Source organism: Mustela putorius, unplaced genomic scaffold (assembly GCF_011764305.1).
Source record: "Mustela putorius furo isolate JIRA1106 unplaced genomic scaffold, ASM1176430v1.1 tig00537248_pilon_pilon_pilon, whole genome shotgun sequence".
Classification (NCBI taxonomy): domain Eukaryota; kingdom Metazoa; phylum Chordata; class Mammalia; order Carnivora; family Mustelidae; genus Mustela; species Mustela putorius.
Window position 1 is genome coordinate 759,058 of NW_025422387.1, and position 14,198 is coordinate 773,255.

General features: G+C 56.6%; 1 protein-coding gene across 1 annotated transcript in view; it reads right to left on the reverse strand.

Annotated features, from left to right (window-relative positions):
• Positions 1 to 8,583: 8,583 nt before the first annotated feature.
• TMEM132C (transmembrane protein 132C) overlaps positions 8,584 to 14,198 on the reverse strand; it is a 288,038-nt gene continuing 282,423 nt past the window's right edge. Inside the window, exon 9 of the mRNA XM_045073630.1 lies at positions 8,584 to 11,257. Within this exon, the coding sequence (XP_044929565.1) occupies positions 10,100 to 11,257 (1,158 nt within the window). The 3' untranslated portion in view covers positions 8,584 to 10,099. The remainder of the gene's footprint in view (positions 11,258 to 14,198) is intronic.

Consider the following 14,198-nt stretch of genomic DNA (forward strand, 5'->3'; position numbering starts at 1 on the left):
AGTTTTCCTACCTTGAGGTCGTTGAAACTGGAGGCCCGTTTTCTTTTGCTATATTAACTCATTTATATATTGTTTTGGTTATTTGTTAAAAATCAGAGGATCCTGGGGTGTCTGGGTGGCTCAGTGGGTTAAGCCTCTGCCTTCGGCTCAGGTCATGATCTCAGGGTCCTGGGATCGAGCCCCGCATCGGGCTCTCTGCTCAGCAGGGAGCCTGCTTCCCTCTCTCTCTCTGCCTGCCTCTCTGCCTACTTATGATCTCTGTCTGTCACATAGATAAAATCTTAAAAAAAAAATCAGAGGACCCTGGAGCCTTCCACGTCTGCCTGAGGCCGTGAGCATCCTTCATGCCAACAGCGGGCCGTCCTCAGAGCAGGGGTGAGGAACACCCTCTCGGCTGCTACTTCTGAACTTGACTCTGGGTCATGACAGCTTTTCTCGCTCATGGAGTCGATCACCTTTGTTGGAAAGAGCCCGACACGTGTTTGCACGTGAGAGGCTGTGCATCTCAGGCCTCCTCTCAGTCCTGTCTGCCCCGAAATGTTTTCGCCCCTGGGGGCTCGGCCGCAATCTGCATCTCTTCTCCTGGGTGGGAACCTGCTAGCGGGCCCCCCTGGGAGAAGGACGTCGTCTGCCCCGAGTCGACAAGATCGCAGGGAGGAGACTCGTTCTTCGGCAAAAGCAGGCAAAGCGCCCAACGCCAACACGGCCGCGCTGCCGGAGGGCGGCCGCGTACCCTGCTCCCACACGGGACCGGCGTCCTGCTACGGTCTGGGCGAGGGCGTTTCTGCAGATGTCACTTGTTGGGGCTGCACTGGTTTTCATCATTCCGTCATGGTCTTAGTGCACGGATGGACCGCCTGCCCGTCGGCCCACGTGAACATCCCAGGCTCCTTTCCTTTCTCTTGACCCTAGGTGTGATGTGTTAGCAAGTCCCGGCAGTCTGCTGTCGTAGGAGCAGTGCCCGTGGGAGCCGCGCGCGGCACAGAGCTGGCCTCGGATGACGAAGTTTGTATGTTCTGGGTTGAATTGTGTTCCTCCGAATTCCAGATGGGGTCTCACGGGAAAATGGGTCTTTGCAGATGTGACTGACTGAGAAGACACCAGACTGGGTGAGGACGGGTGCTGGGTCCAAGGACTGGGTCCCGTATCGTAAAAAAGCAGAGGCGCAGATGGGGGCGCGCGGAGAGCAGACAACGTGGAGATGGAGTTAGAGACTGGGATGATGCCACAGTCAGGGAAAGCCTGGAGCCTTCCAGAAGCCGGAAGAGGCAAGAGAGGACCTTACCCAGAACCTCCAGAGTGATTTTGGTCCTGCCGACACCTTGATATCCCATTGCTGGCTCTCTGACCCGTAAGACCGTAAACTTCTGGGATTTTTCTCCCTCTGTAGTTAACATACGGTGTTATCTTGATTTCAGGTGTACAATAGAGTGAGTCAACAAATTCTGTATGTTTCTCACGGCAAGGGCATTTCTTAATCCACATCAGCTAGTTCTCACTTCCTCCCACACCATCCTCTGGTGACCATCAGTGCAGCTAAGATAGTTAACCAGAGTGAACTCTACAGAATGCTTTCGGTTTGTCTCTTTTCCTTTGCTCCTTTGTTTTGTTTCTTAAATTCCACGGATGAGCGAGATCATACGGTGTTTGTCTTTCTCTGACTGTCTTATTTCACTTACTGTTATACTCTCTCCTTCCATACCCGTCACTGCAAATAGTGAGTTCATTCTTTTTCATGGCTGAGTAGTATTCCATTGTATAGATACACAACATCTTCTCTATCCATTCATCCATAAATGGATATCTGGGCTCTTTCCACAGTCTGGCTATCGTGAACATTGCTGCTATGAACATTGGGATGCATGTCTCCCTTTAATTTAGTGTTTTCATATTTTTAGGGTGAATCCCAGTAGTGTGATTACTGGATCATGGGGAAGCTCTATTTTTAACTTCCTGAGGAACCTCCATACTGTTTTCCAAAGTGGCTGCACCAGCTTGCATTCCCACCAACAGTATGGAAGGGTTTCCCTTTCTCCACACCCTCCCCGACACCTGTTGTTTCCTGACTTGTTCATTCTAGCCACTCTGACTGGTGTGAGGTGGTATCTCACTGTGGTTTTGATTTGCATTTCCCTGAGTGATGTGTATTTCCTGACTGATGTTGGGCACCTTCTCCTGTGTCTGTTCTCATGATGTCATCTTTGGAGAAATGTCTGTTCATGTCTTCTGCCCATTTCTTTCCTGTTGAGTTGTGTCAGTTCTTTATATATCTTGGGTACTAATCTTTACCACGTATGGCTATGTTCCTTGCAGAATCTTCTCCCATTCCCTAGGTTCTCTTTGTGAGAGAGTATGTTTCTGTTGTTTCAGCCATCAAGTTCATTACAGAACCCTAGGACTCTGACACATGCCATGTTTCCCCATCTTCATGACATAAACATTCCTGTGATGGCTGATTTCCAAGTACCAACAAGATATCCCCAAATGAGGACTTGGGACGAGAATCCCACAATCAGATTTTGTGAGCTGGTGAAAATTGGCTGCAGGGCATCCGCGGATGGTGTTCAACACGCCTCAGAGTCATCCTACCCCAAGCACACAGGTGCAACAGTTGGTTATCTCTGGCTGCCTGATAGATCACCCTAGCACTCAGTGGCTTACATGGCAGACATGGTCTTACTGGTCCTGTGGGTGAAAGATCCATGAGCAGTAGAGGCGGGTGTCTCTGGCTTGGGGTTGGGGTATGCAAGAAGCACTGACAAGGTCTGCAGTGTCCGCATTGCAAAAGGGCATGCCTTTTCCTCCACCTCCCCTGCCACTGCCTCGGGCTAACACCCTACAGTCTTTCCCCAGGACAGGGGCAAAAAAGCCTCTGGATTCAGTGCCTTCCTGATGCTCTCTCACAGGGGCACCCCCAGTCCTTTTGGATGATTCAGAGACATCGCCTCCTGCCCCAAGCCTCTGGGGACCTCGTACTCGTGCCGCCCTTACCACACGCTGTGCCTTCACCTTGCCGTCTCCCATAGGACTCATGGTTTCCCGGCCACACTGGCAATCTCTCCAAGGCAACATCAGCTCGCTCCTGCTGCAGGGCCTTTGCACCTACCCTTCTCTGTCTTGAACCTATTACCCAGTTTAACCCCGTCCTGTGACTAGAGCACGTGAAGCAGTCCCTTCCGTGAGGGGTGTCCAGTTACCCTTCACCACAACTGCTTGTGTCCTCCATGGTGCTATTTTTTCCACAAGCCGATAAAATCGTTGGTTTTGTTAATGCTTGTGTTATGTTCCCCCCATGAGAATCCAAGTTCCAGGTGCAACTTACGGAGTTGCGTTTGGGAGCACAGAGCCGCTAGTGCTCCTGTCCGCAGTCATATCCTGGGACGGAGGCTGGCGTCTCCCCCGTGGACCGGTCTCTGCACGCGTTGGTTGACGGGTCAGGTCAATGTGCTTTCTCCTGTGTCTGGGGCCCCTTTCTCTGTCCCATTCCAGGCTAACCCCGTCCCGTCCCACTGAACACGACAACGCTCTCTCTCCAGGGCCGACGCCGTGCTCTGAAGGCCCAGATCAAGTGCTCCCAGATCACGACGGCGCGGCCTCCCCACCATGCCCTCACGCAGAGGACAGAGAAAATCAGAGAAAATGTAAATCTTGACCCCGAACTTAACCTGCATTTTTAAGATCAATGAAATTTCACAGTCTGGTAATTTCTTTCCACCCAAATGCCCTTTCTGACAGGAAAAAAAGGTTTTCGGACATTCTGGTCGGTGGAATATAAATTGAGAAAAAATGTCCTGATTTGCTTCATTCTTTGAAACATTATCTAATGTTCTCCCTGAAAGAGAAATGGTAATAAGATAACCCGACTTTCTCCTTCTCAGTTCTACTTTATAAACCGGCTCAATCCAAATTTTCAAATGCGTCTCAAAGAACTCTGACGTCAGAGCCCCCTGGGGTTTCCTTTAGTTTGTCTGTGGCTCGAAGGAGTGTGTGAGCCTGTCCCAACAGGCAGACTCGTAGGAAACCCACCCAGGGGCGCCTGTTCCAGCCGGAAATGTCAAGAAAAGCAACACAAAACCTCAGTATTTGGTCAAAGGTTCGACTGCCTTGGGCTGCTCTGAAGGCCGTGGCTCAAATGCGCATGTGGGACGCTGCCGTGTCTCGTGCACGTGGCCTGTGGTCCCAGCAGCGCCGTGTGGGAGGAGACTGGCTTTCACCGGTGTGAGCGGGCCCTGTGCTGGTCATGCCTGGCTCTTACCTGCCCTGTGACTCCCGGGACTTTGTCCACGTGAGCCAGCACCTCGAACCCACGTTGTGTCCCCAGAGTGGCTTCACTGAGCTCCGTGGCCACCAGGGTGTCCCCATCAGAGGCCATCTGGCACCTGCCTCTGTGGACATGTGTCCCGGGGAACGGTCGGTGTTGGTGATGGATGGCCGGCACGCCCGCCCAGCTCTAGAGCTCTGGGTCTCACCCGAGGACAGCCCTTCTCCCCCACCCCCCACTCTCTGCTCCCCGCTCCCTGCTCTGTCTTAGGGGAACCCCTGCTGCCTACCTGCGTGGAGGCCAAACAGGGTCTGGGGATGTCCACCCTCCCAGGGAAGCCCACCACCAGCAACGTGACTTGTCAGCTGAGACTTCCACTCTTCTGTGTCTTCAGTTTTGCTTAATTTCTTAGTCATCACCCGTTCATGTCCAGCACAAGGACCAGCAAACGTCTTAGGACATGTTACACACTGCATCAAGGGCTAGTGTCTCTGCAAGCCCCTTTCCTAGGACATCTGGGGCCACAGGTGCTTGCTGCCTTCCTAGTCCTGGACGTCACATTTGTCTGTGCCACCCGGGGACCCTGCTCTGAGCTCTGGCTTTGCCTTTTGGTTCAGTCTCTGAGCTCTGCAAGGTGAACCACTAAGGCCCCAAGCAGAAGCGTAGTGGCAGACAGGGACTCGGTACACGCCCCACCTGCCTGGGGTCGTTGCCCTTCAGGGCCGACCCCTGCGTGGCTCTCCGTCACCACGGAGCAGCTGCTTCTCAGCCTTCGTGCGACTCACGCCTTTATTCTCTGTGGAGCCGTCAGTCCGATGGAGCTAACCTTTCCTGGGCCACAGAAGCTGAGTCTGATTGTCACGGCGACCCCTTTCATGTTGCCTCCGGGCACCTGTTCTGCCTCTGGGCGCAGAGTGTGGCCCGTAGCCTCCTCCGGGCAGGTGCAGACCCCATGCCGCACTTGGCAAGCAGATGGTGCTCTTGCCCAGATTAGTGCCATCGGCCTCTCCTCCGGGAAGTCGCTCACGGACCAGCAGAGAGGGGCTGGATTTCCATCCTCAGGTTCCCCCCTCCCCGGTGAAACCGCGCGTTCACCTCCGGCCTGTGCCACCACCCATGACTTACGTGACCATCCATTTTCCTCGCGAGGAAGGCTGCAGAATTTTGTGTGTTCATTATGCTTAAAAAAATCAATATTTGCACTTTGATCTCCACTAGGGAAGAAAAGAGAAATCTGAGAGCAAAAACCTGTAAAGGCCATATCCAAAGCACCAACACAGGCGAATGCAATCGTTTTTATAAATATTTTACTGCGCTCGTGGGCTACTAAAATTGAGAAAACAATTTAGAAGTCTGCAATGGTACACTTTCAAATTATAAAGCCAACCATGCACAATTGTATGTGCTGTAAAAAAACAAAAACAACAAAAAACCCAAACACCAAAAAAACAAAGAAGGGTACAGAAGGCAAGTTGCTAATTTTTGTTTCTGGGGGGAGTGAGGCGAGAGGGCTTCCCCTTTTATTTCTTTTGCTTTTCTTTGTTTTCCAGGTTTTGTATAATGAGCCCAAATTGCTTCTTAGACAGTTTTATTACATTTTTGATGCCAGAAAATATACATCAAGCTTGTAGGAGTATAATAATTAGGACCACGGTCTTTGGGGATCCGAGCGTGGGTTTGAGGCCCAGCTCGGCTACGCCCCAGCCGTGACCTTGGGAAGGACACACGGAGCCTGTTTCCCCCTCCGTGACGTGGAGGTCACGCACTGGCCTCAGAGGGTGGCTTCGAGGGGACAGACCAGGCCTGGCACAGACTCGTTTGAGGGAGCGTCTCACCTTTATGATCGTAGTTAGGGTTAATCTTTAAAAAGCATTAATGTTAGTAAAAATAGAAACTATCCAGGATTGCCGATATTAATAAAGATGAATGCTAATACCCTCTGATATTCAAGATGTGTCCTGGAATGGTTCTGTGTTCTGAGAGGCCGCGCGGGGCGGCTGGGGCACGCAGCAGGGAGCGGAAGAGCTGGGTGGGGAGCCCCGCCCAGCACGCACCAAACCTGTCGCTGCACCTGTCCCCCCGCGCGGTGTGTGTCCGCGTCTCTGCCTCCGCCCTCTGACTGCGAGCGCTGGTCGGTCCCCTTCATCACTCCGTCCTTGGCACGCTGCCCCGGGCCAGGCACAGAGCAGGTGTCCGACAGGCGTGTGCGACGTGAATACTGGGACCAGCACCCGAGAGACGAGCTACACTTGTTCTCGCGGATCACTTGGGCAGGAAGCATTACGGCTGGGGTGGCTGCACGGTCTCCCCGCAGCCGCCAGGGGCTCTCTGTAGGGCACTGTAAGGAGACGCAGTGCATGTAGGCTCTGACGCAGGGCGCTGTAAGGAGACGGTGCCTTCCGGGAGACTGTCCTCACACATCTCGCCGGTGACCTTACTTGCAGGAGGAGCCGACACACAGTCTTGGGGGTACATCAGAGGCCGCGTGTCTACCGACTGGGTCAGTGGGGACACGGGTTCAACTGTCAGGGGGCAGGTGGGTGGAGAGCACGGCGCTCAGGAAGGACGGTGGGGAATGCTGGGACTCCTGATGACTGATCCAGTGTGTTTTAGGGTCGGACAGAGGGTTCTAAATTACATTTATTTAGCACAGGGACACGTAAAGGAAAAATCGCCCTCTGACCCCGCTCAGCACAAACCTGAGGTCTGTGCGCAGGGAAGGGGCTCTGGCTCCAAGGGAGGGGCTGGGATGGTGCGGTCCTGTGTCACCGCCCGTCCAGGGGAGGGCAGGACGGATGTCAAGGCTGGTGGCGGCCCCTGCCGATGACACAGAGTTTACACGGGAGTTGGTGTTGCTCCCACAGACCATGCCAGCCAGCCCAGCCTCCCCGGGACTGGCTTCACGGGACCTGGGTCTTCTGGTTTATTTTTTTAATTAATTAATTTTTTAATTGAAATGTATTTGGCATAGAACACTGTAAACTTACGGTGTACAGGATGTTGACTTGGAAAATAAAAAAGGCGCTCCGTTTTTAAAACCAGGCCAGCTCCAGGGGACACGGGAGCAGGCTGCCGCCCCAGCCTGGACCTTGAGGAGCCCACCCACAAGGGCAGGTGTTCCTTGAGCCCCTTGCCCGGGGAGGAAGCCTTCCACTGCCTTCGCTGTCTCAGGAGCCCAGAGCCGGTGCAGCCCAGGGGACCGGAGTGGACCGGGGGGCTGTCTGCCCGGGGCAGGTGGCCACGGGGGGTGGGGGTGGGGGTGGGCGGGACGTGGCTGGTTCTGATCCGTTTGTAATTTGGGGGCAGAGATTAAGCACCCAGCACTGGAGCCAGCCACAACCCTCTTTCCCGTTCTCTGGAGCCTCTGTCTTTTAAAGAAATGTATGAGCTGGCGAGGTCACTAGATAGATTCAGGAGTGGACACAGAAGGTCTTGGAGACTGTGCCGTCTCTCCCTCCGGCACACATCCAGCTGAGTTGAGGCGCACAGAGATGCCCTAGTGCCTTGATTAGGAAAATGTCACCACGCATGAAACCATCAGCCCCCACAAGAGCAGCTGTCCCTTGATGACGCTGTGGGGAAGACGGTCCCACACGGGGAGTGGTCAGGAGTCTCCCGGGGGGAAGAGACAGCAGCGCATCTGGGCAAATCCCACGGAGATGGAGAGGAGGCGGCCGGCTGCCTGGAGCTGGGGGTTTCCAAGGACTGGGGAGTGATTCTCATGGGTATGGAGTTCCTTCTTGGAACCACGAGAATGTCCTACAATCAGTATTGTGCCCTTGAAATGGGTAAATGTTACAGCCTGTGAACTGTGTCTTGAGTAAAGCTGTTACTTAAAAAAAAGTAAAATAAAATAAAACAACCAACCACCTTACTTTCTACCCAAAAGTGCTCTACCCCCAGCTAACATCAGCAGCAACAATCCCATGGGAATCTCAAATGACAAGCACAAAACAATCAAAATCAGAGAAGACCTTTTTCCTGGCTTGCCACCCTCCCCCTCTGGCAGGATCTCAGACCGGTGGCCTCCGTGTCATCCCGGAGCTTGGCAGAAAGGCACACTTTTGGCCCCACGTCAGCAATCTGTGTTTCATTGGCCCTCCTGGCAGTTCTGGGCACGTGCAGGTTTGGGAGCTGCGGGTGCCCAGGATGGTGGCCGAGAGATCCCAGGATTTGGGGCGGCTCCATCACGGAGCCGAGAGGGAGAGCGAGAGGTCGGCCGCTCGAGCCCAGCGGACAGGAGGTTTCTCCAGCAGGTTGTCCGTTTGGCGGGGGAAGAAGAAATGGGCATCAGGGGAGAAAAGAAACACCCCACGAGATACTTGTCAAGCCATGGAAAAGCATTTTAATGACAATCGGCATCACAGGTATAAATAAATATCTTCTCCTTTCCGTCTATAACATGTGCTAGAAATAGCTCTTTAAAAGGTCCAGCTAAGGTTACGAGGCTTTCAAGGACCCTTTCTTAGCTACTGATTTTAGTAATTAAAAAAATAAAAACAATGAGCATCCCGGCAGTCGCCGAGAGCAGGACGGGCCGGCCGCGACCCCAGCCTGGCCGCCCCCCGAGGGCCCGACTCCCATCACTGCGCTCTTCCCCGCTGCGCACAGTCGACTTTGGATGAACGCGTTTTGCAATGTGCTGCTGCACAATTAGGCTGTTAAAAACCACCGTGGATGGACAATCTAACATAGATTTTAATCTCTCCGGTTCGTGCTGGTAGGCTCCGCCCAACAAAGTCTGAGAAACAACTCGAAAACCCTCCAGCAGTTTTCATCTGGGGTCCTCGCTCCGAGGTCAGGAGGTCCCGTGAAAGCTCTACCACGGGAGGCTGCGCAGATTATTCCGGGGTACGGCCTCTCCCCCACAGAGGGGACCCGACCTCCCCTCATGTGGGGTCTCCTCGTATCCCCAGCGATGGTGACACTGGGGGCCGGGCCGGCCGTGTCCCCTTGGAACAGCCCCGGGCAGCGTCCCGCCCACTAGCTGTGGCCCTGGGGCCTGGCAGGTGGGGGTGTTCGGGGGTGTGGGGTCGAGGCAGCGCCCCCTCCCCCTCTGGTGTTTAGACCCCCGCGAACATCAAGGCTCGAGGGCTACAGAAAAGCATTGAAACTACTACTTCAAGGATGGATTCACTGGGACTGCTGCTAAGAATTCATCTAACATATAGGAATATAATGTACGTTTAATTTAGGAAAAATATACCATTTGACCCTCAGAAATGAACATTAAATACAGATCAAGTGGACTTGCAGGACACAGAAGGAAAAATGGTGGGGGGGGGCAGAGACAATGTGGGAACACAGAAGAGTCGTGTGAAGACCGAAAACCCTCAGGTTCACCCCGAGAGGCGCGGGGGCTCTGACCCCTCTCCTCAGGCGTCCCCTCCCCCCGGGGCTGACCGGTCCAGGCTGTCCTCTCAAGGGGGCACGGAACCCTCACGGAAACTGTGCCTCCGCAGGCCCTCGCTGTGCATTTTGCTCCTTTATTAGAAATATAAAGAGATGATTGCTTCCGTCTTTTTATTTTGTGTTTTTGCATTTTTTAACAAATAATTTTTGGTAGCTTGTCTGTGTTCTGTTCTGACTCATAAAATCGCCTTCCCACGGTGGCCTCGTGTGCAGGCTGGCGTCTCGGTCAGCCGCCTGCCCAGAGTTCCTCCGCCGACTCCTGGAGCTCTGCCGTCACCCGCCGCTGAAAACCCTCGCTGTCGGGGACCCAGGGCCTTTCCCGGCTCCGGGACCTCCGCGGTCTATGTCCCCAGCGCGGCCCGCTCCGTGCCAGGCATCCCCGGACCCACTCTGGGACCCAGTGAGGCGCCGGGCGGACGCGGGCACCTACGCCTGGTCTGTGAGCTTCTCCAGGTAGTCTCTGAGGTCCTCGCCGCCGCCCAGGATGGAGTTCACGGCGGGGCAGCCGTCGTCCGGCGGGACGGTGGAGAAGGTGGAGAAGGTGGAGAACTTCACCTTCTTCCTTTTGGAGGTGGGCGAGTGCAGGGGCTCGAGCCTCGGGTCCCTGGCCGGCCTGGCCGCCGCGTCCGGCAGGTGCACCTGCCCCTGCGCGTGCCGCTGGACGCCGCCGTTGAGAAGCAGACGGCCGCTCTCCTCACTGCCGCCCGGCGCGTGGTCCAGGACCGTCGTGCGCTCGGCCTGCGGCGGCGACCCCCCGCCCGCGTGCTCCAGCAGCTCCGCCTCGTTGCCCAGCCACACCCAGTCGTGCGCGTGCGTCACCGAGGCCTGGCCTTCCGGGGGCACCTGCTTGTGCCGGTACCTGAGGGCAAAGGTGGTGCAGTTGACGAGGAAGACGAGGACGGCCAGACAGAAGACGCCCAGCAGCGCGTACATGCCGATCTCCAGGTCGCTCAGGCCCCGCGGTGTCGGCACCAGGTCGCTGGCCCCCAGCCCGCCCCCCGCCCGGGGCAGGTCCACCTGGGCCGGGAAGTTGGTGAAGTCCAGGGGGATGGTCTGCGGCGGGCCCTCCCCCGACGGCCTGCCCGCGTCCGGCCGGCCGCTCTTCACCACCCTGTTGTCCAGCAGCGGCCTGGCCGTGGTGCCGCCTCTCCCGGGGGCCCCTTCCTCGTGCTCCCCGGGGGAGCTGCCGTGGAAGGGCCCCTCGGGCTCCTGGCCCTTCGGCCGGCGGTCGCTGGCGCGGTTCTTAATCTCAGCCTCGTCACTGTCCCCGCCGCCACCTCCGGGGCTGGAGTCAGCGTCGTTCCGGCCAAACTTGACCCTGACGCTGCCCACGCCCACGGCCAGGACGCTCTTGCGTTTGGACTTTTGGCAGGCCTCCGCGATGGTCATGTCCACTCGGACCAGGGGCCCCTGGCCTTCCCCTTCGGCCATCACCACCGGCCACCTGGGAGAGCGGGCCTGGGGGATGGACACGACGGCCTCGTCCAGGGAGGTGGCGGTCAGCGTGAAGTCCCTGGTGTCGTAGATGTCCAGCAGCGTCACCGAGCCGTCGCTGAGCTGGAGCCAAGTGCTGAGCACGGCTTCCTGCGGGGACAGAGGCCGTTAGGAGGACACAGCGTGGGGGCCCGAGAGGCTTCTCCAGAACCTGCCTGCCCTCCTGGAACACAGCCCAAGGAATCAGGGGCCGGACTCCAGTCCAGACCTGGCGGCTGATGAGTCCAGGTCTTACATCAAGATCAGAGAATTGCTACAAATTTATAAGAACAAATGGAGATGTGCTGTGAATGGCCTGCATCATCCTCACCGGGGACACCCAAGGGATGCCTGGCCGAGACCCTTCCCAGGCTCGGTTCGCCCAGATGCTCCCGCCTCCTTATGTCAGGGCTCAGCCCGTTACCACGCCTGGATCGTCCGCGATAACCTCCCTAACTCGGGACGTCACTCCCATCTGCGAAACCCCAACCCCGTCCCCTGAGCAGGTTACCCACGCCCAGGGTCTGGGAGCTGGGACGCGGCCGCTCGGGGCAAGGCTAGCCGTGCCTCCTGGGAACCCACCACGGTCCTCAGTGTCGTCGGTGCACGGGCTCCCTTGGCTCTCACAGCCACCCCCGAGGCAGATGCTGTGACCATCACCGCTTCCCATTCTGCAGGCGAGGAGACCGGATCGCGGGGAGGAGGGGGAGCCCGCCCGAGCTCCCCCAGGCAGGGGGCAGAGCTGGGGTTTGAGCCCAGCGCTCTGGCCTTGAGTCCGGACGACGGCGGCTGCCCTGTCTCCTGCCAGTGGGGGCTCTGAGGTCACTGCGTGGGCCCGGGGCTGAAGGAGGTGATGTCGGTGGGTCTGGAATCCTCCCCTGTTGTCTAAAACCAGGATTTAGTGACGTGTGTTAGAAGCCCGTGCCAGACACCCCGGGGCCTCGGAGAGGGCTGCCAGGGCCGGCGGGGGAGAAGGGGCACCCACGGGTGTGGGCCTTGGCGGGCCGGCAGCCAAGTCTGTGCGGGTCTGAGTGTGCTCGCTTGTGCGTGTGATGCGTGGTCGGGGAGCCCTGGCCGGGGAGGAGAGAGGGTGATGGGAGGTCTGGAGGGACGGGGCGGGGCTGGTGCCAGGACAGGGGCCCGGGCTGACCTCCGTGGGACAGTCCGCTGCGGGCGACGGGGGGAGATACGAGGAGCAGAGTGGGGAAGGGAACGGGCGAGGTTTGCCAGGCTGGGAAGAGCAAATGCAGCCCCAGGGGTCTCTTCTGGGAAAGGATCCAGGGTCTCCTCTGGCCCTGGCTTCTGGGCATGACAATGAGGGGCAGCGGGTTCAACACGAGCTTTGAAATCGATACACAGACCCACTGCTTCTCCTGGTCCAGTTTTTAAAAAACGATCTTTCTGGGCCTATTTCCCTGCCTGAAAGTGGGAATGTGAACACTTTGACCACAGGGTCTGAGACGGACATCGCTGGGGCGTGGCCACTGTCGATCCCTCCTTCCTGGAAGGGACTAGAACCCCAGCTTGGGAGAACCCGGTCTTCCCCACTCAGGGCATGTGCTCGCGATGCAGTGGGGCTGGACCGGCCCCTCCAGGCCCGGAGCTGGGCGTGCGACCGAGGTCTGGCCCGTCGCCACATTTCACCACCCCGTCTGCAGGGACTGCCCTGGGCAGGGGCTCAGGATGGAAACCAGCCAATGGGACGGGATCCCTGGGCTTTGGCTGGAACCACAGAGGAGAAGCTTGCATTCCCTGGGCTGCCGAGTTGGGGTGCAAACCTGCGGTGCTCGTGGCCTGAAACTTAGGGGGGATCTGCCGGAACCGAGGGTCAGCACAGGGAAAGGAAGAGTTACGAGATGCAGAGAGAGAGACGGAGGGAGGAAGACTGTCTTAAGAACACGTTCCAACAACAGACTGGCTGAGGATCAACTATTTAAAAAACTAGGTAAAAATACACAAAAAAAGCAACGCAGATTCCTAAGACTCAGAAACACGTGGACCAGAGGGGGGCCTGCAGACCAGTGCTACTGAGGGGGCCTGGGGGCGCGTGTCAGAGCAGCTCAGAAGGCTCAACAGCCAGTGGCGGGGAGCGGGGGGCTGCTGATGGTCACCCAGGGACTGTCAGATGGGGATGCCTAAGGCCAGGACTGCGGAGAGGGGACCATGAGGGAGTCCTACCCCCGGCCAGAAGCAGCAGCGAAGCTCATCTGTGCTCTGAGCATGGCTGGGGAATTGTGTCCCCTGGAAATCCCAACCCACTGCTTCCCCACATCTGGGTGTGGGGTCTGGGGTTAGGTGACCTGTGTGGGGCACGGGCTCCAGCAAAGAGGGGCCCGTGCACAGGCAGGCCTGCAAAGAATTCCCACCGGGAGAAAAGCAAAGCAGCCACCAGCTCAAGAGGCACTCGGATTAAGAAAGAAAGAAAGTTACACTCCCTGAGAGGGAGGGCTTTGCCATGAGAGGAGACCATAGACCATTCATGTCGATCAGCACATCGAGGATTTTGGACACTAGAACAACTGAAAAAGATGACAAAGTAAGATAAACCAGCAACAAGAACAAAATGGCCCGTGAAATAAAACCGTTCACGGGACACGGACAGAGAGGAGGGCCAAGCAGAGAAAGAACAGGATGGTGTGCGGAAAGAACCGCCTAGACCTTCTAGAAACAAAGAAGGGCTCCACTGGGAATTAATTACCCGATGGCTGGCTTGCAAAGTGGAGTGGAGTAGACATATCTGGGGAGAGAATCACTGCCCGGGCAGACAGAGCCAGGGAACTGACCCAAAACACAACCCCAGGATGAAATACACAAAAGACAACTTGGAAGAAATGAGGAACAGGATGAGAACGGCCAAGAGTTTCGGTGACAAGTTCCAGAAGGGAACCAATGGGGGAAGTCAGGAGTCCATAACATAGTGGCTGGGCATTTTCCAAACTTGAGAACAATTGTGGGTAAGAAACACGAAGCTTTTGGGGGGCACTGAGCAGCTGGATCCAGCTTGACCCGAAGGTACCAATCCCCGGGCATGAAGTGATCAATGCTGATGTCT